The 25,807-nt window shown below is 41.7% G+C and overlaps 1 protein-coding gene across 1 annotated transcript; it reads right to left on the reverse strand.

Annotated features, from left to right (window-relative positions):
* On the reverse strand, window positions 1-25,807 carry LOC310872343 (glycerol-3-phosphate acyltransferase 4-like). Its single transcript, XM_083784124.1, has 13 exons — window positions 25,655-25,807; window positions 24,242-24,871; window positions 18,982-19,051; window positions 15,198-15,498; window positions 12,071-12,145; window positions 11,721-11,810; window positions 5,939-6,032; window positions 5,174-5,289; window positions 4,468-4,523; window positions 4,222-4,307; window positions 3,795-3,923; window positions 2,121-2,200; window positions 1-895 (listed from the first exon to the last, which is right to left on the reverse strand). Exons 2-13 carry the CDS (start codon window positions 24,410-24,412, stop codon window positions 787-789), a joined length of 1,377 nt encoding a protein of 458 aa, XP_083640250.1. The 5' UTR covers window positions 24,413-24,871; window positions 25,655-25,807; the 3' UTR covers window positions 1-786.

Raw genomic sequence — 25,807 nt, forward strand, 5'->3', positions numbered from 1 at the left:
ATCTGAAAAGTAACTCCCTATATTTTACACATGTGCAGATACAATTATTACTTGTAAAACACAAAAGCTTAAAATATAAGGCTCTTTTCAACATTGGAAAAAAAGCAGATGAAAATATTTGCAAACGTGGCACTGTGCCCCCAAGTTACAGTACATTGGGGTGCCATGCAATTCCCCAACAGTCACAGGGTTTCCCTTTAGTAAAAACTGTCCTGTATTTACAATAGCTCTCGTTCTATTCCCTGGGTTACGCCAGACCTGCAACGTCTTAACATATGAACATAACGTCACATGTACATTATAATGAAACGGAACTCAAAAGGGGTTAAACTACCAAATAAAGACAGGAACTCAATTCAAGAGCATAAACACACCCTTTACTTTGCCCCTGTCCAAAGACTGTCTGTCACCAAGGAAGACAACATGCCACCTTTGTGTATGTGCACCTTCATTTTAACACAAACCAGGCCCTCTTGTCCGTTGGAACCATTACATCAAAGAGGACAGCGGGTGGGGTGGGGTGGGGTGGGGGGGACTCGACATTCTGTGACAACAATGAGAACTGGGCATGCCAGACCGAGGCAGTGACTGAGGAAGCCAAAAGGAGTATTGTTGACATCAGAGAGAGAGAGAGAGAGAGAGAGAGAGACAGCGAGAGAGAAGTCCGGTCCAAGAAACTCCAGTGGGGAAGGAAGAGCGCTGACCGCCTCTTTTTCAGTTTCCCCCCCACCCCGGCGAAGGTGGGCCTCTGTCCGAGCCAGTCCGTCTCCAGAGCGTTTCCTTAGTTCAGGAGCGACTACGGTCCTCTTGGGTTCCCACCAGTATTTTACTGTACAGCTTCTGCTGCTCTTCTTTGAACGTGTCCTTTACCTTCCCTCGCTTCAAACCGCCATCCCTAAAAAAAAAAAAAAAAACAATTTAACCAATTTAACCTAACGTCCCTATTCTGTGGGAGAAGAAAAAATAAACACTTGCACACTGAGGGCTCCAACGTAGGGGCTACATTGTCTCCACAATATGCCTTTTAAGAGTTGTATATATTGTGATGCAGTGAATGCACAGTCTATGATTTGCAGTTCTATACCTTAATTTAGATTTGTTTCATTAGCCAAAAATATGAAGTATTTTGGTCTAAATGGTCTGTTAATCCTTCTTTTCGTTTTTGTTACCTTAATGTAGGTGGTTGTACTATTAAGTAACTTGAAAAATAACCATAAAAAACAATCGCAAAGAATCGTGACATTATATTTTCATATCGCCTACCCCTACTCCAATGCTTTATTGCACCAAAGAATCTGTGATGTTTGGAGCACAAAGATCTTTCTCAGACAGTCTGAGAAAGAGCTTTGTGCTCCAAACGTCATTCTTCTGTATACTGTTCATCGCTCAGCACCTGCCCAAACTTGGGTAAGGGATGTGCATGTCAGTTCTCTCTTTTCCTATTCCGGGGGAGGACATTGGATGGAAATAGCCAACTTACGAGCTGATCTTGTGGATCGTCAATCTTTGGCGAAGACAAATCGAGGCAAAAAAGATAGGGGTCTGTCTCCCGAGTCTAGCTGGGAGAGTCTGGTCAACAGTGTGTGACTTGTAAAACAACAGTGATGCAGAATTGCTATGGACCATGTAGCTAGCAGAGCCAGTGTAATCATTGCGATGGACCACGTAGCTAGCAGAGTGGCCAAATTAGACTGAGGGCCTGCCATTGGATTTTTTTTAAATGTCATATGAAAGCAGGGGATCATAGCTTCAAATTGACATATTGGTTGTTCAGTTTGACCCACCAGTTATGGAGATATGGCTCATAGAATAATGTCTTGCAGAAAACAGCGAGTTGACAAAACAGGCTTGAAAGGTTCCCTTCTGTGGTCTCTAACATTACACCTAGCTACATGTTTAAGCATTTATTTCATATTATGTCGATTTCAGCATTGACACTTATTTCAGACATGCTATAGTTGAAGGGTCTGCCTGTGCTATTAACTCATTTTGGATAAAAATAAACAAAATAAGTTTTTCTCCTGTAAAAAGCTGGAGGTTGCGCGATGGCACAAATCTGGTCACATTTGTTTGTGTGGACGTACATATTGCCGAGCCCGGATCGTACTGTAGCGTCTTACCATAGCAGGTCAACCAGTCCTCCTTGCCTGGCGATAGCAGCCTTGACCCGGTTGGCAAACTGTACAGCATCCTCTCCTTCCTGTTTCACAAAGATAGACAATAAATCATGAATGAAAAGTAGGCACAAATAAATGGCCCTACTTAATAAATACCCAAGAAAAAATACACAGTGTACTGCATTATATATTGTTAAATTGTTGTGAACTCTGGCTGGTCCTAACAGTACTGGGTTAGGGTTATAAAGTATTCCTCTGGTACAGCAGCAGGCCCGGGAGAACAGTTACGGGATGACACAAAACAGTATCACGTAGGGTGACTAGATGTCTCCCTTTGAGCAGGACAATCCCTCATTTCCAAAACTTTTCAGGGGTCCCACAAATGGAGACCCTGTCCCACATTGTGACTGGCAGGCATGTCAGGCATCAGTGTTCAAATGCCCTAATGGTTAGTCCACCAAATTGCATTCGATGGCCATGGACAAATCATAGGTCTAGAGCGGGCGAAGCGAGCGGCAGAGAGACCTTGACCACCACGGCCTTTTCCATTATGAATGGCACAGTAGGCGACCAAATAATCTACTATCTATTATTATTATTATTATTAAGCAACCTTTCATCTATGTGCTCCAGCAACAATATGCACCAAGTTCATCCCAAGTGGCAAGAGGAAAATATGATCAACGACCAGATTAACTTTTCCCGTTTTCGCTGCTTTCACCATCAACAGGGAGGGAACAAGCAGCATCACAGAGGCTGCTGCCCGCTCTCCCTGGCATCACATGGCCTTTAGTTTGTTGTGGAAAACTGTGGTTTGACCTCAAACCCCTTCCTGTTATTCCTCTCCCACTCCAAAACCCATCCAGTTCATATCAAGTCAATTATTTTCTCACAAAATACATCACGAATAGAGGCTGTATACAAGCCAAACATCATCTGCCCTTTGTCTACAACAATCATGTGATTATATTAGTCAAATGTCATGGCCTTTATCCAAATCAAATATGGGGAAAAGGGCAATGGTCTAATAATATTAGAACTAGGCCTGGGGGCGGGCCACTTACAGATTCATTTCCATTACCGCTTTGAATATAGTTTCATTAAATCATACAGCATGGTTAACCATCATAAATCTTAATGAAACAATGATTTTCATTGATGATCATTTGAATCCCCAAATGCAAAGAGACATGATGATTAAAGACCATATGAAGCCTGTGTTCTGTATTATTTCTGGGCATATCTAACAGGCACATATTGATGAATATTTACCCAAAATAGGGATGGGGCTTTCTCTGCACCATTTAAGGCCGTTTCCAAATGTTAAAATGTAATAGACCAATATTATTATGAAGAAAACAAGATGTGCATGTCATCACCTGTACACCAGATTAGAGTAATTTTCTAAATATGGATGAAATAAAAAAATATTAAGAATATAAAACAAAAAAAAGGGAAGACGTCTTGTCGTCTGTGGCATCCGGTACTTAATTGGCAATTAGACGTCTTGACGTTTATGGCTCGCAAACAGTTTTAACATGTAATGTCTGGCTTTTCCCCAAATCAGTGGGGAAAAGCATGAGTGTCCATTTCAAACAGTGTTTGACCCCCCAGTATTAGGATGTTGATATTCATTCATAAGCCAACACTCCCCACTGACAGGTAGTCAGCTCTCACCTCTCTGGACATGGGCGGGAGGTACCACACACTGCAGACGATGGCCCAGCTGCTCATCATGCGCAGCAGGTAGCTGACCATACCAAACTTGCTGCTGTTCCAGAAGGCATCTCCAAAACGTGGGTCATACTGGAGTAGACACAGGACATAACAGTAAGTGCCGATTCATACTCCTATTTTACCGCTGCTTCGGCGCTGTAGTGCCGAAATGATTTCGGCTCGTCAGAGCACCGAAGAACCGACTTTAGGACGGTACCCGCCCCCCCCGAACCTCAAATGACGTCACATTGTAGGCTCTACAGAGCCGAACAGACTTTTATTCGGCTCTAAAATAGGAGTATGAATCGGCCCTTAGTTAGATTCCCCAAAAAGCTTGTGAATGTAGCCTAAATTGGAGAAAAAGGAAAAAAAAGTATTATTCTTATACCTTAATAGCCACTGGGTAGACGTCGGAACTGATCTCAAAGCTCCCCTTTTTGAACATCATAACTGATGTGTTGTTAATACAGGTGCCTGGTGATGGAAAACATGAAAGATTAAGAATGTAATCTGCAAGAGAAAAAGTCTAAATAAAAAATATCTGATCCATAAGCTTTATTTTTTTATAGTTTAAAAAATGTTTCTAAATAAATGTAAAATGTCCAAAATTGGATGCCAGGGCAAAGAAACTCACCTTCAGGGAAAATGAGAATGGGCAGTTTTGATTTATCTTCCACGTGGTCGCTCAATCTGCAAAACGTAAGAAATGTAGGCCATTTAGCACACATGCCAATGCCATAGCACAGGGCCAGCGTCACAGGGGCCATATCACTCCCTCACTCATGGAGCTCGAAACCAGAGCCCATTACAAACTCGATAACACATTTATCGAGTACCCAGTATTTCTTTAACTGTATGATGATTTCCTTTTTTTCATAGAATTGTGTTGTGTGTAAGTGTTTAAATGTTCTGATGAATTGAAAATAGGGGACCCTGATGTAAAAGAATCTTAGTGCTTTTTCTGGTTTCATTCTTTTTTGTATTGCCCAGTACTTTTGTTTGAACTGTACCCATTCTACAAACTGTAAATAAAAAATCAGTCAGTCAATCGAGCCATTATCGAGCATAGCAGCCCATGACGTCATGTCTAAACAATCAAGACAAGAGGCGATCAAGAGATAAATCTAATCACCCATGCTGGCACAAACATGTCGGTCTGAAACTGTATTGAGGTCTGCCAATCAGCACTGTGCAGGGAATCAAACTTAGGTATTTAAATTGACGGTACACACGTCAACCAGTTAACAGTTTCTTCTATATTATTTTAAATGTTGTGCCATAACATGTAAGCACATCAGAAAGAAATGATACACCGTGTTCACTTCAGGATGTAATGCTACCTTTTGGCCACTAGATGTCGATCTTTGACCTCTGAGCGTTCAAACCAAATGTGTGGAGAGGCTTTGACCATGGACCTCTGGATGACTCCCATTAACCCTCCGTGGATCTGGCCAACCTGGAGCACACACACACACACACACACAAACAGAAGCACGTTTCCATCGGGTCAAAATGTCAGAGCGCTGCCAGTCAAACAGCTAAACCACATGATCTCCAGTGGTTTACGGAGTCCCTCCCGCTGGGCTGTGGTATGTGCTCAGCACTGCTCACCAGTGGTGAAAAGTAACTAAGTACATTTTACTTGGTAGTAAGTACTGTACTTGAGTACGATTTTGAGATAAACAATTCCAATACATTTACTTCTACTCCACTACATCTGATCTCGGAGACAAATATTGTACTTTGACTCCACGACAATTATTTGAAAACTTTAGTTACTAGTTACTTTGTAGATTTGTTTGGGATTATTATTACAAAACTTACATTAACCACTTCAGCCCTATATACTTTTCAGCCATTTGAAAATGGCCGATCTACAAGCTCCCGACACATTGTGAGCTTGTAGATCGGCTATTTTCTAAATATTTTGATACATTTGAAAACTTGAAATTTGACAGTCTGCATAATGAGTACTTTTACTTACTTTGATAGCAATCATTTAGTACTTTTACTGAATTACATTTTGATTACCAGACTTTTACTTGTAATGGAGTAGTAAGTAAGAAATGCTAGTACTTTTTCCACCTCTGGGGGTATGTGCTTACCATGGCATAGCATCCGTCACTGGCCAGGATTATGACATCGATGGGGGACGTATGGTTGGCCACACAGATTCCACCATTCTGGGGCTTATTCTCTCTGGGGACAATGGAGTCGGACAGCATAAAACACATGACATGTGCAAGATGGTATCATTGCCATGGTTGGCTTCGCAGTGAGAATTGAAGTTTCAAGCCAGCAGGTTAAGCAAGTTTGAAGGCAATATAATTGAAATTCATTAAAAATGGAACACACATGAACAGAGGCAGGCATGCACACACCCCCACACACATTGGTCCTCATTCACAACGGCGTTTACGCTCATAACGTTACGTAACACTAGCGGAAAGGCATTTACGTGGATTTCCCACATTAATTTGGTATTCATGGAAATGGCCGTGAACTTGACGCTCACGTAGGTTGGTCGGAAACTCCGCCAAATCCTATGGGACCTCTTTAGGGCAAGCATACACTTGCGTATAGATTTATTCAGAAGGTTTTAGTCTTCATGCTGATTGCTGAATCAATAAATTGTTCCCAAATCTCAGATAAAATATGTAGGCATGTGTCCCCAATATTGGTCAGCACATAAAAAATGATAGCCTATATAAAAGCCAAGTATCACTTGCCTAAATGCATGCATTCTAGAGGCAAGTTAGCCCATACAGAAACTGCCCCGCAAGCACGACACCTTTTTATTTATTTATTAGGATATTTCTATCATGCGCGATTAGGGCTGCTCACTCGGCAGCCTTCTACTCGAAGTGCAACGGTTGTGAGCTTGTAGATCGGCTCTCGCTGACTCGCGCTGCATGTTAAAAAACAAACTCACAATTATAATAAGAACATAGGCTTATCTGCATTCTGCACTGTACGAATCCAACATTGTTTAGTGTAGTAATGCCTGCAGTAGGCGGCAGGCCTATTGAAATTGTTTTGTTACGGAGCTCCTTGAGTCAGTTGACTGTCGGGGTGTGTGTGTGTGTGTATGGGGTGTGTGTGTGTGTGTGTGGGGGGGGGCAGACAGCAGTGTGCTGCCGATCCGATTCACATTGGAAAATGAATAGGGCTAATTAGCCCTATATAAAAGACCACATTAGCCTAATGAATGGCATCAGCGTGTTTGAAAGTCGGCCAGTCATCATAGTTTTAAGCCAGCTCACCTCCACTCGCACTTGTTCACAAACATTATTTTATTTTATTTATTTATTTATTTTTATTTAATTTTTTGCGGCTTACGCCTTTTATTGGTTTTTTGAAGGGACAGACAGTAGGCTGACAGGAAACGGGAGAGAGATGGGGGATGACATGCAGTAAAGGCCGTGTCGGGCTCGGGAATCGAACCCGCGGCACACTGCGACTGGATTACCAGTCGGGTGCCCAGACTGTTACGCCACCGCCTGGGCCTCTTGTTCACAAACATGACGGACAGACAGACAGAATTTATAATAATGTATATTGATATTGATCACATGGATGCCACACACAGAATAGTTTAACTCACTGGATAAACTCACTGGATTATAATTTCTTCAGACAAGAGGATCCCAGGCCTACGAGGTAGACCTATAATTATTCACTTATGAATGTATAGGCTACTGTTCTTTATCGCGCAAACAGACAGTGTCGAGGGCCCATTCTCTCTCTCTAGCTCTCTCTCAAAAGACGACTTTTGCATTGACATATACCCGCCTTGGTCCCGAACTTAATTAAATAAATTATAATTATATTGCTTCAGCGGAGCACGCACCGTTGTAAGCTTGGAAATCTTTTAATTTCCTTTGGTGTCCTTTGATGGATTGATGTCAGTTTGTACATATATAGTAGCCTACAGTGGTAATATACAATGGTGCAAAAACGACATAACATAAAAGCCCTAACTGTCCTGCTCCTACATGTGTAGAATTATTAAATTAATAGAGTGCGGGCTATATTCATAACAGTGACCGCGGCTGTGATTTCTTTCCAGCAATCATTTTTATTGTAATTTGTGAAGCCGCTATAGTCTGCGGCTGCAAAGCCGCAGACTGACAGATGGATCTCCGACAAACTGCTGTCTGCTGAGACATGCTTGAAGCCTTTTATGGTGCGATATGGGGCGTCGATCAATGCAGATGAGGTTGTCGGGTGCTTTTCCGATCACTTTGCACCCGCTGCATTCAGTATGACATACACCTGCGATACGCCTGCGCACCTGTGGTACACACCACTCTTTGAATTGCACGGCAAAAATTTGTAGCTTGATCGGACGGATAAATACGATATCTGTTTACGCCGTTACACGTATAATTTGTATAATTATGTTTTGGTGTTCATTCACTCACAGTACGGTATTTTATTTTATTTTTTATTTTTTAGATTCAATTTATTGTCACTGTACAGAGTATACAAATACTTTGATTTCATTGTCTACTCTAAGTATTTGTATACTCTGTACAGTGACAATACATTTAATCTAATCTAAAGAAATCGGAGATGTGCTGTAAAATAATGTTTGAAAACAAAGCACTGCGCTATAGATGTCATGCCACTTTTCTCCCCCGCCTCCGCCAGTCTATTGTGACCAAGTTGACTTGGACTTATCCACATGTCAATAGATAGAGTTACGCATCTCCAGAGGCACAGCAGAACGTCACTAATATGTGTCACCAGGTATATTTTTAGTCCTTCCCAGAGTAGAGTCGGATGGTGTTCATCATGCCAATACAGAGCCCAGAAATACCACGCCGGCATGACGGAACACGATAAGACTCCACCAGCAGCCGTTTCTTATGGAGACACAAAGGAGCCTCTGTGTGTCTCCATAGGGAAAGGCTGCTGGTCATCAATTTATTGGCAACAAAAACTAAACAATATACTGGTAGATTAATTCAAGTCTCCATGGGGTGAATAATCAATATTGTTTTTGGGTGAACTATCCCTTTAAAGCTCTGTGTTGTTGTGTCTAGCAGCCTGAACACAACAATTCAGAATCAATTTGAAAAAACAGACAAATCAATAGCATTGTGCCAGGGGGCTAGACTAGATTGTTTTTTTTAATTTTTTTTAACCTCATTTAAAAATCAGAGAGCATGTTACATCTGGTTGAATTCACACTTAATAGTAGTCTTCAAAACTGGTTGGAATAACGTGTTCCTTCCACGCGCTACGTCCAACCAGGGAAACTCCCCCCTGTCAGGTGTAAAGGAGCAACTTGGACACTCAAGCATGAAGGAAGCATGAGTTAAGTCCGTTGCTCTCCCCAGGTTGGCGGAGGGTGTGTAGAGCCCAGGATCACATTAGATGATTGACACAGGGGTGAAAAATGGGTTACAAAATTGTGGGATAAAAAATATATATATATAAAAAAAAAAAAAATAGTAGTCTTCAAGGGACAAGAAGGTGGCCACACACAATGGTGGCCAAAGTGCCAAAACTTTATTTTTGGACGCAGTAATGTAAAAATAAACATCTTGGCAGAAAATCTTCAGAGAGACTATTTGGATCATTCTGCAGTGGGCCGGCACCACTATGAAAGGACTTTGTGCAGTGTTTGACTTTGAATTCACACTTGACTACGCTTTACAGGTACAGTTTAGGGCATTGTAGCACCAGTATTTTAACATTGTGTTCAGAGGCAAACATACAGTCAGACCGATATCCTGAACCACTTCCCGTTTGGTGTAACATCCTCCCCTCTCTCACTCTCTCTTTCCGCAATGACATATGATTCTTTCCATGCCCTTTTGAAACCCCTGCCCTGAGTAAGAGCAGACAGTCATCACAGAGTAGCGCCACACATCCTGGTTTTATAGACGCCCATGGTTGCAGGCCTCTGGGTTTCATCTAAGCTGACCATGCCCATTAATAAAACTAACAATATAAAAACATTGATAATCAAAACACTAAAAAAAAATATATATATAGCCGATCTACAAGCTAAGCTACATTTTGTAACTAAAAAGCCATAATTTTGTTTACAAGACCACAGTACGAGATTAGAATTTCAGTGTCACTGAACAGGTTTAGGGCCTTGATCATCATCATCATGTTCCAGTTGTTCTGGGAGAGATTTGAACTTTACCCAGGCTGACCTGGGTAAAGTGTACAACTACTTCTTTAACCTTTTCGTAGCGTTGGAGTGAGAGTAGTGTGAGAGCCATTATTTTTGCGAGTTGGAGCTCCAGTAACCGAGTCACAGCAGGTGTGGGTTTTGACAGCCGTTTCGAATGTCATCTTTGAAGAAAAGTTCTGTGACTTGTTTGTTTATTGCATTTAGTGACAAGCACAATATTTTGTATTACCGGTAGATATATCTCATTAGTCATTACAGATCGGGAAGTCAAGAGTAAAAAGCTAAAAAGAGGCCTTTGCTTACTACAAATTATAGTAGCCAATAATTCTTTACCCCTTTTGCTCCCCAGTTTAGTTGTTATGCATATTAATTCCTCCCCACACACATTTCTGTGTGTTGTCACTGCTACTGAAGGCAACTCGCCTAGCGGATCAAGTCCGTCAGGAGACTCAACTCAAAGGGAGTTTTGAGGTGTGTTAGTGTCTTACAATTTAACTGGGTGCAGATTCTTGATGTACAGTACAGTGAAAGAATGTTCTTTGTATTGCAGCAGCAGTTCTTTGTATTGGAGCAGCAGCCTACCGAGAGAATGACACGTTTTGGCACGTCGGCCTTCCTCAGCGTTTCAAACTGTGCAAACCTCCAATAAAAGGATCATAAAATGAAATACTCAAGAGAGCACAGATAAGCCCGTCACCGCTAATGGCTCACCTGCCAGAGAGCAGCCCCACACAGAGGCGTCCTACTGCTTCCCGCCCAACACTCCCTGCTGACAGGTGGAGTCCCAACCCGTAGAAGTAATAATTTATGTGCAGTTTTTCGCAATTATTTAATGTTTATTGGTTCACAGTTAATTATTTATTCCTCCGCACCACTGTAACACCCCACCCTCGACTTCCCCATTTGAAGAATTTGTTCTCTCAACAGCAGTATTGTTTCCAGGAATTACATTTTGGGCAGGCAAGATGTGTTAATTGTCGTCTCACAATCGCAGCACTAAGGTTTTCAAAGAGATACCTGCCAGACGAGTAGGATACAAAGGCATGCATTTACATTCTAATGGGTGATTGAGGGTTGCGCTCTACCGCAAGGGCCAATCAGCCAGGCAGAAATGGATTTGGACAGGCACCTGTCCTCGCCTTATTGTAGACACGCCTCTGCTCAACAGTTAGGTTTTGGTGCCACTAATTAATTAATTACTCTACTAGTCCTTGTCTTGACATCATCTAATACAGCCTGTAGATCGGGTGTGTGTGTCACTGTATGTATGTCTTTGTTCAGCACCTGTAGAATATTTTTGAGATGGTGGTGGTCCCTTGTTCACAATCAGTTGAAAACCCCTGGTATAGACACTCAACAAAGCTGCATGCACTGAGATAGATTCAAACTCCTGGACGCGGTGGTGTGCAGGTACTTTACCACTGTGCCACCCGAGCGTCTCATAACGTGCATCAATTCAATCATTTTCAGTGACACCCAGAACCAGTCCTCATTTTACAGTGACATTTAATTCTATTTTAGACTCACTCAGAGGCAGCTTCCCCAAGGTTAGAGCAATAGTGACTTGATGACTACCTAAAGTCATTAGGCAATAGCTATGCAACTTTTGTCCTATGACATTTTATGTTTTTAAGAGATTATATACAACAACAAAAACTCAGTACAGAGAACAGAGAAATGAACGTGTTTAAGAGAAATGAACAAATCAGTAAAATAGTCATGTTCCTCCTCACCTGTCATGATAGGTAATGATGGCAGTGAGAGCTCGAACACATATTCTGTAGCACATCAAGTGGACCTTTTCACTCAGGAAGTTCTTCGTCCTTCAGGAAGAACAACACAACACTAGTGATTAAACACTTAAGCACTCATTTGCAAATTACAAGCCGTTCTACAAGCTCACAATGTGCCATCTCGTGACATGTTCTGAAATCCTTTTTTGTTGAAATTATTTCACCTATTAAATTGGGAGGTCAGGGTTAAATGTAGTTAACCAGATTCAGCAGCACAGGTAAGAGACAGGTAATAAAAAGAAAATTAATACAAATAGTAATCTTTATCAAAAGAAGAACAAACGTCTTACCTCCCATTTGGTAGTAGCCCTATGATACAGGTGAGGAACACAAGCAGGCCTACCCCAGTGAAGGCAAGAGTCACCCTGCCAGACAAAAACAGGTGACAAATGTGATTTTAGGAGAATAATAGGAAGTTAGGAACATCTCTAATAAGCAGTTGTTCAAAACAAGGTTATTAGTGTTAGTTTGAAAAATGTGAATATTGTTAACTGAAATAAAAAAATAAAGACTAGAAAAACAAACTGTTTAACTGTGTACTTAAAAATACAGAAAATGTCTTTAGTTTTAGTGAATCATTTCAAATTTGTCAACACAACATGCATGAGGCATAGGTGGATAGTGTTAATTGAGACTTGGGACGCCGAAATGACAGTCAATTGCCTTCACAAAGTTATGCGTCTGTATCTCACACACGGTCAAGGACAAGGCCTATTGTGAATTTGTTAAATCTCATCCCAGATAAATACCCCCTTATTAACGAAAACAAAACAACGACGAAACATTTACCTCTCGCCCCAGAGTAAAGACTACAATGAAACATTTTGGAAAATAAAAGAAGTAGTTGCCCATCTCTGATGTCTACTATTCCCTCTGTGATATATTTGCAGTGTGACATATAAGACAGTGCTGGCAGAGGTGCCAATTCTCCAAGGTCTTGTTAAGGACTCACAGTTAAATCCTTCAAAATGATAACAACATTGTCACTACCGGTAGTCAAAGGAGAGTAACAATGAACATCACCGTAAGGCAGCAACAAGACATTTCACCTGGTGTATGAGAGTCCTCTTATTGGTCTAAAGGCCATGCTATATTCCCCTATGCCTCTAACTTAACCGACTCTCACACCTGGCAGTGTTGTTAATGATCACGTTTTATCCCCCGCATGAATTAATTATCAAGTCAAGGTGACACCACAATGTTGCTGATAAAACTATATTGACAGCGGTTTCATTTCTCATAAAACCAACAGCTGAGCAGTGGTGGAAAAAGTACCTGCTTTTCTACAAACTCACATCGCGAGTCACAACACATTGTGAGCTTGTAGATCGGCTATTTTAAAATTGACGAAATGTATATAGGGCCGAAGTGGGTAATGTATGTTTTGTCATAATTATCAAAATCTACAAAGTAAATAGTACCTAAAGTTTTCAAATAATTGTAGCGGAGTAAAACTATAATATTTGACTCTGAGATGTAGTGGAGTAGAAGTAAAAGTATTGTAAATTGTTAATACTCCAGTACAAGTACAAATATACTTAAGTAAATGTACTTAGTTACTTTCCACCAATGCAGCTGAGAATAACAAATGTGTAATGCTGACACAACTCCCCTTTGTGACTGCTAGTCACAAACACAGCATGGTCATAAGAGAGCACATGTTGAATCATCTGGAACACCATCTTCAGGTTACACGTTTAATGCTTTTACTTTAAGATGGTGAACATTATGCAAGCTGACAGTAAATATACAAGTTACCCAAAAAAAACTATTAATTAAAGGGCCACTTCACCCCTTTTGCAAACAGATCTTATTTTAATGATGTTTAAGGACACAATAAACCCTTTCCTGAGGTTTTTATGTGTGTAAATTATGTGGTTTTTAAATATTTTAGTCATATTTTAGGCCATCTTCATGACCAAAATTTGTCATGAAAATGTGGTCTCACTTCCTTCCTGGACTACAAGTCACACATCCACGCAGCAATACAGTCAAATTCAGCAATACAGTCGGCTCGCGCATCATTGACTACGTTTACATGAGGTCTTTATAGTGGTGGTCCCCACGTTGCTCTTAGTCAGGATGGTGGTCCCTGGGTCAAAATCAGTTGAAAACCCCTGCTCTAACAAACATTAATAGTCCATAGACTTGGCTTCCAATCCATATGACGTAATTTTCAAAAGCCATGCATTGGAGGGGCTAGTGCTCCTCAAAAAGTACTTTTTCAGTACTGGCTACTACGTGCAGCACAGAGACCTGTGTAACAGAGCACACATGAGACAATGCTTATATAAGCCTTCTGGCAAGCCGACTAAATCTTGCTGAATCAATCATCCATGGTTGGAGACGGTGCGTACGGCTTAGAGAGGGGGTGACAATGACCTGAGGAGGCCAGCCGGTCTATAACTTACTGAGTAAGTAGGTTTACTAGCACACACAGCCATGAGACTACACAGTACTGTCTGCACAGTGCACACTGATGGCCTGATGTCTCCTCCCCACCTATCAATGGACTGGGGCCACACCGACCAGCCTTGGTTTATTGACCTTTACAGCTCTCCTCCAGGCTAGCTAACACGACTCTCCCACCCCTGCCTCGCACTGTGGGAGAAGGCCGGGACACTGTGAACTTGCCGTTATGAATTCGTATTTAGAAAGCTCATTCTTTTCCATCTTAACGATGACTCGAGTAGACCTGGATGAACCAGTTAAGTCTGTAAAAGTCTGTAAAAGTAGATAAAGATTAACAAGACTAAAATTTCCATAATTCACAGTTCATCATAGGGACATTCCTTTTTTATGATTATGAAAATGTGTGTTTCGCAATGTGTTTTCGCAATTTGTTTCGCAATTGAATAACGCAAAGCTTGACTTTTATTATCGAATTCATAATTGTGCTATAATTGCATCTTGCAAAATAGCCCAAAATATGGAGGACTGAGAATTAGAATCTTATTAATGCACATTCGTGTATATTTTTGAAAGAAATAGGACACTGTCCTTAATCCAAGACAGCTGGAGTACTGTGCTCCAGCTGACTGCTGCAATAACTGCCTATTGGCAAATCACAGTCTACACAACACAGTATGTGGGACTGTAGACAGACTGACTGGGCTCAGCATTCTCTAAAATCTATTAGTGAAGAGTACATTAACATTGTTGCAAGATATTACAGCCTTCTGTCCTGTGTCCAGGAGGACATTATGGAGACTCGCCCAATTCATTAAATTAAATGTAATGATAAATAAATGATGAACTCTAATAAAGTATTCAATCAATCTATACATTTTAGTAGCGACCGATTCATCTATTGTTAACTCTCATGTGTGGTTGACTGCAGGAGATGTCCAGGTAGATTGAAGCTGTTCCTGTTACATTTAACAGAATGTGAGACGTGGTGACGGGGCAGATGCATACCTGAGAGGCAGCAGGAAGCCATAGCGGATGACCACACCTAACCCCCACAGCACCGTCAGCCTCAGGCTGATGTAGTGGAAGTTGTGGTTGCTGCGCGTCAACAGGTTCCACGACTCCAGCTCCTCCGTGTTGAAGCGCTTGGTCACCTCGTCGTCCACGATGCTCTCCACGCCTCGCCGGGCAAAGTAGAAGATGTCGGACATCTCGAAATCCGAGGCCGAGTCCAGGTCTCTGTTGCTGCCGCTGCGCCGGATCTCTTTGATCTCCTCCACCAGGGAGGTAGAATCCCTGGCGATGATGGCTGTGATTGAAGGGTGAGGGAGGAAATCTAGTGTCAGTCAGTGTGCAACACATTCTGAACGTTTACACTCCAGCAGGAGCACACCCTCAACACTGCTACTACTTATAATCACATTTATTGTCACATGTAAATTCTCCTTCTACAGCATGTTCTGCGACCCACGGGTGGAATGCCCCCCCCCCCCTTCCCTAAAAGAAAATGCTGATCACTGGCATCTTTAAAACAGGCCTGAGAGGAAATGATCACTTTTCCTTTAACCCATTTAGACCCGAGGACGATTCTACAAATAAATCGTGAGTTTTCTGAAAAACCCATGTTTCTGTGTCAGTCGTTCTCAAGCTATTTCATGTCAAGGACCCAAAAAACTAAATTTAATTGGCCGCTGACCCCCATCTGAAAATATGTTGTTCCAGGGACCGCCCCAGAAGCAAAGATTTGAGTTAAAAACATTCGCTCCTTTTTCTTCCACTCTGTACATACAGTATAGTTTTATTCTTTTTTTCTGTGATGATATTGAATTTTGTTGGTATTTTTCATGTCACGTCTATGAATTGATTGCGTAAGGCCTGAATGGAAACAAGACCGCAATGACATTTTTGTGCTATCCCTTTTAGACCTTTTAGAGAAAAGAAGTGTTTGACTGTTCAATCAATCAAAAACACATAAGAAAAAATGTGGGTGTAATTCCTTTGTCATTGCCATAGAAAAAAGAAACGGAAGAAGAAGGGGGGGCGGGGGGGGCAAGAGGGAACGGAGATGAATCAAAGAAACCAAACAAATGATCTACTCTACTATACTATGGACGTTAGTTAAGGTGCGAGAGAAAAGAAACACAAAAAACAATAGCAAAAATAGTAAAAGTCAAGTGCAAAACAAAGTCAGTGCAAAAAGTCAGCACGTGTCAACCGCATAATCCACATAAGGTAAACTGAGGGCGCTTTCACACCGGACATGTTTGGTTCGTTTAAAACGAACCATGGTCCGCTTACCCCTTTGGTTCGGTTGGTGTGAACGTGCATCCGAACTCTGGTGCGGATCAAAGAAACGAACCATGGTCCGCTAAAAAAGGCCGGACTCGGTTCGCTTCCAATGAACCACGGTGCGGTTCGTTACTGGTGTGAATGCATTCGGACTTTATAGAGGAATAATAGGCTACAGGACGATAGCCAAAATAGCCGTCGGGCGTCGGCAGTTGTGAGGCTGCATTAATAATTAGTTATAAAAGCATGTATTTTTTACGGGGATCACTATTGATATGACAGCTGACAGTCTGATTTTAATAGTAGACGCATATATGTCGAGGCGCACTGCGCAGCGCAAATGTAATGGCAGCGTGGTTCACATGCGCAAAAATAACAGATGTACAAGTTGTACACGGAATGGTATGTACGGTATGGTAAATTTGGAGCGCATCTCTCTCTCTCTGCGCATGCAAGCAATTATATCTTCTTTAATATATCTCCTCTCTCTCTCTCTCTGACAGCACAGGAAGACGCATGCAGCCCCTGTGCGTAATGTGACTATATCGTTAGATTGGAAGACAATACAGTCTTGGCTGACAACAACAATTGAAAGTAGAGTTCCCAATGATTATGGTGATTTTTTAATTTTAAAAATCGCATAAGAAATGAGTGAGATATGCCTAAATAAAATGTTAGTGGTCTTGGCAATTTCTTTTATTTGTGTGCGATCCGGGGCGACGGGCGACGGCACGGCACAATAGATTTTCATTCATTTTTCAGATCATTGTCATGTCATTGCAAAGTTTGCACTGCAATGACATGACCACTGCAAACCATTAAATATAGCCTATATTAATTTCATAGGATATTGTACAATATGTGACATATTTCTTTCACCCGGTATTATTGATGTGAGTTGATCAAAATAGTATTGCCTATAGGCTATAATGCTTGACTTGTATAGCCTGGTTAATAAACCAGACTAATATCGCACGGATCCGCAGGATATTAGTCTGGGGAGGCTCAGCTTGGATTTCATTTCCAGGGAAACATTTTCTCTTTGACGCAATTGGTCAGAGCTACTGTCAGTCAAAGGTCTCAAGCATTGAACGTCACTGTACCAAAGCCCGCCCATATTGCATACCGTGTCCCTATTGGGCGCACACGTTTTCGTGTGTAGAAAATGGGCGTAAAATTGAGCCTCTCCAGACCGAAATCCGCCGGTAGGCAATTTTTTTTTGCCAACGGCTGATTCGGTCTGGTTTATTAACCAGGCTATGACTTGTATAGCCTAGGCTATACAGTAGGCTATATAATGCCAGCACAGTCATTATTCTCTTTCTTTAAGACTTAAGGCAACCCTTGACTTGATAGGCTTTCTCAAATAGACTACTAATAATAATGCGACGATACCAGAAGTCCATTAACGTAATCAAAGCGATGCAATGACAACTAAAATACTAACTAAAAGTGAGAACAACAAAAGAACAAGCTGACGGTGTGAATCAAACTTTTTTTTAATTTCTTTTTTAATTTGTCTCCTCTGTTCTGTTGCCTCGGGAGGTGTTTTCTGCTAACAGGCTTCGTTGTTTTTGGCTTTTGGCGAGGCTGCAGCTGGCTGCTATTGGTCCACTCCGACAGGCTGTTTTATTTTAAGCATGCGCTGCCGCCGCCGCCACGCAAAGTTATGACAAAGCTTGTGAGTCTTCATGTGAGAGTTTCTTTCTTTGTGTGTGTGTGTGTGTGTGTACATGAGGGGGAGGGACCCGATATATATGGGAGAGACGCAGAGACAGAGACATATTTAATGTTAAATAGGCTATACACAGGTGGTCCCAAATGATTAATTGATTACATCACTATAGCAAAAGACATAAAACTAGGTCAACTCAATTAGCTGCAGCGGAGCTGTTCTGACTTGAAGCTCAATACTAACTGACCACCTTCAAGTTTAAACCATAAGATGACATGGAAATGCCCGCAGATTTGATGCGCAGAAATATATATCTAATCGGGTTAAGGTGCACACATGGAAGAAAAGTCCATTTTATCGGGGATACCTTGTTGTAGGCTATACGTCTCTGTGAATTGTATGCATCAGCAGCAAGCACATTATTGTTCAAACACCTGCTCCTCTGTTCATCTGTTGCTCTTATTTGGCTAATAAAATAATTAATAAGAATGAATGCAATAGCAAGTTGTTGCTGTCATGTTGCTGTTCTCTTCTCTCTCTGTGTGACTGAAGGTTGCCCCAAAAATTGTAGACAGTGATTTCCCCTCATGTTCTTTCTCCCCTCACTATTTGGTTCGCTTAACATGTCCACGTGTCATTTGTTTACATATTTGGTACGCTTTACAAAGACCAGTGTGAACACCAAACGGACCAAAATCAAAATGCAAATATTTGGTCCTTGGTCCTTGATCCGGACCTTCTAATCTAAGCCAACTTTGGGTGTGAAAGCGCCCTGACAGTGGTATAATCCACAGGTAGTTCCATGGGGAAGTCTGAGTCAGTACTTACCATTTGAGTAGGGTTTATACAGGACATGATCCTTCTCTTTTGCTCCTCGCTCTAGCCTAAATGTCGCCCACTGCAAAGGAAGCAAAAAAGAGAAGTGGGGCATTAAAAAAAAAAAAAAAAAAAAAACTCAGCAATTCTTCACACATTGGGACATGCGAAGCAGCAGTCCATTTTGAATTTAAGCTACAGACACAGAAAGGGCCCATCAGGAAAAGGACTGAAACAATAATAAGCATGACATATAATGGTATAATTTGAGTGGTAGTTTCAGCTAACAACTTCAAATACATATTTTGGGGACCTCTCAAAGAACTATATTAAGTAGTATAATGTGTGACCTTTAATGGACAAGTAATACGTGACCTTTAATAGACAGACACACAATTATTATTTTTATCAATTGCACAACAAACAGGTATAAAGGAACACTTTGCCCGCAAAAATATATTTTATCATCAATTGCCTTGAATTCCTGGACAACGTTTAAAGTTCAAAGAATAACTGAGAAAATGATGAATTCGTTGGTTAAGTGGAACAACAACTATATCGAAGCATGTTGTATCTTCAGCGCGTTTCAGGCCAAGGACCCTTTACGGCGGGGCTCCACCGGGCGCGTTGCGTCTCCGTCGCGTGCGGCAAAAAACGAACCGGGCAATTTTAATGCAGTCACGCGACGCAACGCGGGCAGTGGAGCCACCCTTCATTGATTAAAAAGGGAACATTCCCTGACGGAGACTCGACGCTGACGCCCGGTGGAGCCCCGGTGTTAGCTGAGAGGTGTTGATGGGGTATTATACAGCATGTATAAAATTGTGTTGCATGTTCAACTTTTTTATTACAGTGTTAAATAATTAAATAATAATTATTTTAATGCGTTGGATTCATGTTAATGGGTATTTTCAGACATTTAAACGCTTACATTGTCAAAACTCTGTACTTGGTCGGCTCTTTTTTCCCCTCTACACCAAACCCATTTGCCGAAAATAGTAGATCTACAAGTTCACGCCGCCTTGCGCTGTGCTTGTAGATCTGCTATTATTGGCTAATGTTAGAATAGGGATGCTCGGGTTAATGCAACAAAAAAAAGGTCCCATCACCCAAAGATTTGGCGGCCCCCCCATGTAGTAACTCTGAGGACCGCCTACTAGGGGACGGGGTCCTGGACCCCCTCTATTGAAGACCCCTGCTATTGAAGTTTTCGATAGGAATCCAGGAATGTTAGGCTACATGGGGCAATTCTTTGAATAAATAAATTGATATAAAAGAAAATAATTTTCGGGGTGAAATAGACTGTTCCTTTCGGAGATTATGGTTTCGTTATCTCAGTAACAATCATAAAAGCAGTCAGTCAACGGGTTCATCAGGCTGGAGATAATTATTTATTATGGGCCATCTTGAAACTATATAGATTATTTTTTGCAATCATGCAATAACCAAAAGTATTACGTTTCATGAAGAGTGCTTCTGAACTGAGAAGGGCGAGTTCTGACTATAGGCTAAGTAATAATCATCCACATAGCAAATTCGAGAACAACTTCCCATTTCAGAATTAATCTGCCAAATGGCATTCATTCATCACCACCCTTATGCGCTACAAGCAGCCTACCGTGTCACGTTTGACGCGTGAAAGCCTAGGGTCCTGTGTGCACACATGGACAAAAAAACTGATTGTGTCTGCTGAGACGGGAAAAGGACAGAGTGTTCCCTTTCCCTTAGCAACAACAGGCAGAACATACAGTATCAGAGAAAAAAGTGGGAGGAGAACTGCTGCTGCTCCAAACTCAGATCATGCCACACACACAACATGGTTTAAATTGAGATTCCCTTAAGAGTGACAAAACATCAGCGAGGCCAATTCACATACTATCATCCCACCCACAGGGAATCGACTGTCACAGCTACCAGGTTGCAATAGCCGTATCATCCAATACTTAAGCCTATGTCTTTGTCCATGCTAAATACCACTGAAAACACCTCAAGGTCCAATTTAAAGAAAAATACAAGGAATGTTAAGCAATAAACCATGATGGCTATGCCCGAAGCAGATCAGCTGCTGCTGATTTCGTTTTGTTTTTTTTGCTTTGAAGGTTTATGTGGGCTTTTACTAGTTTAAACAAGTTTAAGTTCACTGTGACCCATGAAACACGTTGAAAAGTCAACATTGAACAGCCAACTTGCATAGTACCACTGTTTCTCTACATTCCTGAAAGGTTGAGGATTTCGAAGATACTAGGTTCTCTCTGAAAACGGTGTTTGGTGCGAACTAACTACTCACTGGAATGCGGAACTGGAGTTGAGCCACATTTTCTGCAGAATGAGAAGCAGCATGCGTGAAGTGACGCTCACCAGAAAGCGTGACCGTTGGGTTTCCTGGTGAATCAACAAGTTCACATCCATGATTGTGCCGTCATGGGTTTGAATCCAGCCGAGCTCATGACCCTGCCTTTCTCGTGTCACGACCCCAGTGCTCTTTGCTGCCTCTCCACTTTACTGTCAGTTACAGTTACAGCTAATTATTAAGCCTACAAAATCCTGATGGACCGACCGTGCTTTCCCAGAGTTACGCTAGTCATAAATAAGTCAACGTTTAAATGAAAGTGTCCTCTTTTGACTTTGCCATTAGAATATTACATGAGACCATTGAAAAGGATTTATAATACAGAAATGTCAACCATCTGTGAAAAGTATGTTGATTTATGCAGTATGCACTCAATAATTTCGAACAAATTACTTCAATGGGGCGTGGCATGAAGATGATTGGAATACTAGAATAAATATTAGAATACAACTCAAAAATCAAGATTAAAACAATAAAAGGTTTTGAATATTTCACTATGTGCAATGAATCTAATATAGTAAAGCTTTCACTTTTTTAATTATATTACAGAAGAAATTTTAATTTTACACTATATATATATTTCTTTGAGAATATGTATGCTGCTGCTTCAGGTCAGTGAATTGAAAAAGAGCAAAGTGGCAGACTGGCACATTATGGCTCCAGAGGTAGGGGACACACCAAGTAGTCTTATGCAATACTCACAGAGCAGCAAGCAAATCAATACATGGAATAGGCACACTTGGAACTATTTTACTTCAAATGATGAGTACCAAGTCATCGTAATGTAAACAGCAATACGTTCTGTGTCTGTCACCACTGCAGAACATGGATTGTGTTGCTCATATACGTGACTCAACACACCCGTCTTTTGCTAAGCTGTTTTTGAGTGGTGCAACCACTCAAAAATCTTGACTATGTTTAGTACCAGTAGGGGCAAAAGTGGCGCTGTTGTGCCAGAAACAGAGAGAGAGAGGGTGCTGCACTGTTGCCTGCGCGAGAGAGAGAGAGAGAGAGAGAGAGAGAGGGGCAGTGGGAGAGGAGAGTTGCACCACTCAGTTCACACAGGTGTGATTTTGTTAGTAAGTCAACTATTTACAAATTCAGCATGATGGCCATCCACCTGCCGAAGTGACTAATAGAGTAATTGAACTAGTGTAAGTATTGGTCTGATGTCAATTCTCCCCCCTATCCTAAAGGATTATAGGAAAGTAGTAAGCACACATCCAGGTCAATTGGGTGCATATACCCTCAATTGACCTGTGTATATGCCAGCGGTGAGTAGAGCCATAGAATACAGACACACACCTCATGTTTTTCACTCATTGAGACGTAAACAAAACACTATATGTAATTTCAGATTTTTAGATGGCCCCTTGAGATGCAGCATCTCATTTTCGAGGGGGACCCCAGACGCATACAAATTGGGTTCAGTGCATTCACGTGTAGCTACAACAATTCACAATTCACCTTTTCTCTAGGTCGCATGGTAGCTACTTGAGATGAGCCATCTCTCATGTCTCCCTGAGGTATATTTATTTCTGCCACTAGATCCTGCTCTCAAGGGACATGCTGGCTGGAAAAGTGCTGACAGAAAAGTGCTGAAGACAAACCAGAGAAAGCCTGAGAAGAGAGAGACCTTCTCTGGTTTCATCTAAGGTTCCATTTTAACAGTGACCATCTGCCTCAGAAAACACTGGAATTAACTATCAACCATATATTGCACAAGTGAACTGAAGCTGGCCCGCAGTCCTCTGGCAAGTTGGAGACTGGGGTAATTTGACAACAATTGTAACAGTGGCTATTGATAGTCTGGTTCCTCTAGTAACCGGAGTCTAGTTACATAATATGTAGAATAGGCCTCCTGGCTATGATGCAATCTCTACCAGTAGAGACCCAGGCTTGTTATTGAATAATGAACAGACTTGTGGGACTGGCATATTCGTAGACCTCCCCCCAAACAGGAAAAGAAAAGAAACTGCTGTTTTTAAAGATAAGGTGTCAGTGTTTTTTCTTTTATTGCGAACTCACTGAACAGACTTGTGGGACTGGCATATTCGTAGACCTCCCCCCAAACAGGAAAAGAAAAGAAACTGCTGTTTTTAAAGATAAGGTGTCAGTGTTTTTTCTTTTATTGCGAACTCACTGAGCACTAACTATGAGACCCTGCAGATCATGTCTGTGTGTCTGTGTGTGTGTGTGTGTGTGTGTCTGCCTGTCTGTCCCGCTGTGACACCACCCGCCCGCCACCAGAGGGCGCAGCTGTAGCACACACACACACACACACACACACACACAGTAGAACACTTAAAAAAATTACTAACTAAAAAGGGAGAAAAAAAGTACGTAATTTATTCTAATTGTTGTTATTGCAATTTACGAGCTGCGTTCGCTTCCCACGTTTGCGCGTCTTACTTGTAAATATATAATGTAAATGTCCTTGTGGTCCCATCTTTTTTGCTGTTGTTATCTATGCTGCTGCATCGTCTGAAGGAAGCCAAACAAAAATAAGTTTTACTCTAATGTACCTGTACACAAGATGTAACTATGAAGTTCAACCTTGGACCTTGGTTGTGTACATGGCTTGGGTTTGTGTTTAGTGTAAACTAAAGGTGTGAAACAAATTTCTAACACAGACTCCCAATATATACATCCATACAGCCAAAATTGTGTGTATGAGGGGCAAGCTGATGGGCCGCAACAGTTGACATGTCATTAGTTCTCAAACCGAATAATTCCATCCTCCACGCATCACTCACTTGTACTGTAGTCACAGTGTACAGTCAAAAATCATGACTTCGAACACTACTTTCTTTCTTGACACAAATCAAAGATATTTAAACTGCAGAGTGAAAAGTAGAGACATAGTGGTAGACCAAGTATAAGAGTTTACATGATTAATGGTGTTGCATGACAAACTCTTACCTCAAATATCTTTAACAAAGACTTCATATAGAGACGTCTGATCCCAAAGGAGACACCCAAGGTGGCAGGCACGATGATGAAGACAAGGAGCAGGGTGAACCACACGGTGAGAGAGATGCCCAGGAGAATGCACAACAAGTTGTCAAAAGGGTTGAAGAAAATAACTTCCATCTTGAACGCAGTTGGAGATGGAAGATGTAGGTAAGTGATCACCCGTTTAGAACCTTATTAGAACCGCAGAAACAGGGACAGTGTCTGGGTTGGACCACACGTGGCCCCTAGTCTCTGTTGTCAGAACAATATCTTCATTAAGGCATCAGCGGAATTAAACATCTCCTCACATGGACCATGGTGGAATCCATCTCTGCAGAAGTGGCTATGTTGCTGTTGTTGCCCTTCTGGGCAAAATTAACATATTTCATACTTTTCACCACCCATCAGTTTTTCAAGACAACTTCTGGTCCTCCAATACCTGGGGAATGGAATCAAGGTAGGGTGATGATTGATGAACCAATCCTTACGGCAGATACAGCACGTGCTTTATCTGAACAGCTGTTCCTTCCAGGATATGTCAACAATGGGGCCGAAGGCAATTCGGGGTGCACAGCAGTTGGTTCTTTTCCACTTGACCTGAAATAGAGACCAAAACACTCCATAAGACAATATCCTCTCTTTTACCAATTACCACCCCCTGAGGAGTTAATTCGGGAAAACCAGTGCCTTGGGAGTTATCTGGTAGTTTATAAAATACGACTTAATTTCTTCTTCCTTGTATTGTTTTGTGTCTCTTTCTCTTATCTGACCTGCTCTTTCATAATATATGGACACCCCCGAGTGACCGTTAGAGATAAGGCTGCCTGGGCTGGAGAACGTTATTACTAGAGATAACAGGCCCGTGTCGGGATGATGCGTTGGGCCCCCTTCATCCATCCACCCGATGCAGCAGCACCACCACCACCACCACCACAGCGCCTATGCTAAAACAACACGACTGGTGGTGGAAGCTAATCTATTATCCCTGGTACTATTACACGTGTAGCTACCTAGTATATCCACCTAGCGTTACTGGCAACGTCAAGTCCCGTTCAACACAAATCCTCAGTAGTGGCGCAATGTTACGTAGTACTAGTCGCGTGTATCCCGTCTCATCCCATGCAGCCAAATATACAGTACGACAGAAAAGTCTCTATGCTTGCTTGTTGTTGCCCCCGGAGTTAGCATTGTGGGCTAACTATGCTCTGGATGCTAAAGAAGAAGCTTCACTTCCAACAGTAATGCTAGCTTTCAAGGGAGCCCCCTCTTCTAAAAATGAACTGTGTGTACCAAATACAAGTGCGGCTGTTTTAATCCGTTTACAAGTCGTTTTGCGCTTACAAGCAGCTAGTTTCGGCCGTTGAGTGCTCCCACACTTACCCTTTAACTGTTCCTATCGATGCGAGGCGTCTCTGTTCATCATTCTTTTGTCTGTCTGTGTGTGTGTGTGTGTGTGTGTGTTGGTCGTGGGACCATAGGTTGTGTGAATCTGTCTCCACCCGGTGGAAAACACTAATAGAGTCAGACGGGTAG

The sequence above is a fragment of the Protomyctophum parallelum genome (assembly GCF_964188405.1).
Source record: "Protomyctophum parallelum genome assembly, chromosome: 15".
Lineage (NCBI taxonomy): Eukaryota > Metazoa > Chordata > Actinopteri > Myctophiformes > Myctophidae > Protomyctophum > Protomyctophum parallelum.